The 1,781-nt window shown below is 61.1% G+C and overlaps 1 protein-coding gene across 1 annotated transcript in view; it reads right to left on the reverse strand.

Moving 5' to 3' along the window:
- The window catches only part of SCNN1B (sodium channel, non-voltage-gated 1, beta subunit), a gene marked incomplete at its 3' end in the record, with an annotated part of 8,217 nt that extends 6,690 nt beyond the window's left edge, over nucleotides 1-1,527 (reverse strand). The window contains exons 1-2 of the mRNA XM_010074957.1: nucleotides 1,217-1,527; nucleotides 4-367 (exon numbers count right to left, since the gene is read on the reverse strand). Coding sequence (XP_010073259.1) covers nucleotides 4-367; nucleotides 1,217-1,527 — 675 coding nt within the window. The remainder of the gene's footprint in view (nucleotides 1-3; nucleotides 368-1,216) is intronic.
- Between the last annotated feature and the right edge of the window lie 254 nt (nucleotides 1,528-1,781).

The following is a 1,781-nucleotide window of genomic DNA, read 5'->3' on the forward strand; positions in this document are numbered from 1 at the left end:
CACCGCCAGCTTGTACTTCTTCTCCTCCAGCGTGGCGTTGGCGGGGGCATCCGGAGCAGCTGTCTCGTTGCCCACGGAGCTGTGGTTGCCCCCCGCAGGCTGGCTGCTCTCGAAGATGTCCAGGATGACGGGGTTGTCCTTGTCGTGCTCGTCGATGAGGACCAGGGGGATCTGGTGCCACAGCTCCAGGTTGAGCGGCTCGGAGCCGTTCTCGCTGCCGTTCCCCAGAGCGGAACCGTTCTCGCTACCATTCCCCGGAGCGGAGCCGTTCTCGCTGCTGTTCCCCGCTGTGGGCTGCAGGATCCTCTCCAGCGCTGCCTCGATGAGCCTGTCCAGGTCCCTCAGCAGATGCTTCACCTCCGAGTACCTGCGGGACACAGCACGGTTACAGGGCGGGGGCACGGCGGGGGGATGCACAGCAGCTCCGCTGGCCTGGACCTTCCTGGGACCTCGGATCGCTGCCCAGAGATCTGCTGGAGAACAGCGGGAGGCTGCGCAGAGCACGGCCAGCTCGGGCACCGCACCCCAGCAGCCTGCAGCCGGGCGGACCCCAGTGGGAGGATGAACAGTGAGTGCTGCGGTGGGAACCCGCCGGCAGAACCGCGTGGGTCCCATTCAGCAGGGTGATAACTGCAGTTTACACAAAACATCTCCAGCGAGCGGAGAGAGAAACAGCCCCAGAGTAACTCCTGTGTGCTGGCTGAGAGCATCTCGCCTTGGGCATAAATTTAAATCGACTGTAACAAAAATCAACAAACATTCACTCCTTTGAGGTGATGATGGATTGATGTCACCGCAGCTCCCCGCTGACACTGGTGTATAACCAGCTCCTAACGGCTGGAGCGCGGGCAAGAAGAGGTACGTTCACGGCAAGGAAGGGAAAGAAAGGAATTGCGGGGAAAGATCGAGAGTGATTCTGGCCATGACAAGCGAGTTGAACTTTGAGTTTTCCCTGAGCCAGGGCGAGTTTGCAGGGAGGCGATAACCACCGTTAGATCAACCGATACAGTCAGAAAAGCAGCAAACCCGCGGGCACACGAACCCTCCTCCGGACGGGAGCCCTTCCCCTTCACACCGTTCCCTTCGGGTCTCAGCGCCTCGTGGCCAGCCAAAGGCTCGTCTCCATGGATGCTCCCGACATGGAGCGGCCCCGCAGCCCTGGCGCTGGCGGGGGAACAGAGGGTGTCAGCGCACAGCGGCGCAAAGCAAGACTTACTTGAAGGGGTTGGCATTGCAGACCGTGACCGCCGGGAACTGCATGGTCTTAAAGCCAATGGAGAGGGAGGAGGTGACATTGTAGGAGAGGTAGGTGTTGATGAGGATGCCCCACTGCCAGAAGACCAGAGACGCAAAGAGCAACGTTAGGAAAAACCAGACGAGCTTCTTCTTGGGCCCCTCTTTGATGATGCGCTTGGGGCCGTGGGTGTTGGTGTTGTCGCAGTACCAGACCAGCAGCTCCTTGTAGGTGTAGCCGGGGCCCTTCTGCAGCCGGTGCAGCGCCCGCACCAGGTACTTCTTCAGGTTCATCCTGCGCCTGCGAGCGGGAGAAAAGACATGGGAAGGGCTGAGCTGGGAGCAGGGTTTGGGCTCTGCTGGGAGCAGGGTTTGGGCTGTACTGGGAGCAGGGTTCATGCTCGCCAATGTGCTCGCTCAGCGTTTAACACAATTGCTGTTAAAGGTAACCAGGACCCTGGTGCGCCAGGCTGTCGGCGGGGCAGGAGAAGGGACCTGGGGGCAGCAGCCCCTTTCCCCGGAGGAGGAAAGCGGACCCGCGCCGCGGC

This window comes from Pterocles gutturalis, unplaced genomic scaffold (genome assembly GCF_000699245.1).
Source record: "Pterocles gutturalis isolate BGI_N339 unplaced genomic scaffold, ASM69924v1 scaffold1402, whole genome shotgun sequence".
NCBI lineage: Eukaryota > Metazoa > Chordata > Aves > Pterocliformes > Pteroclidae > Pterocles > Pterocles gutturalis.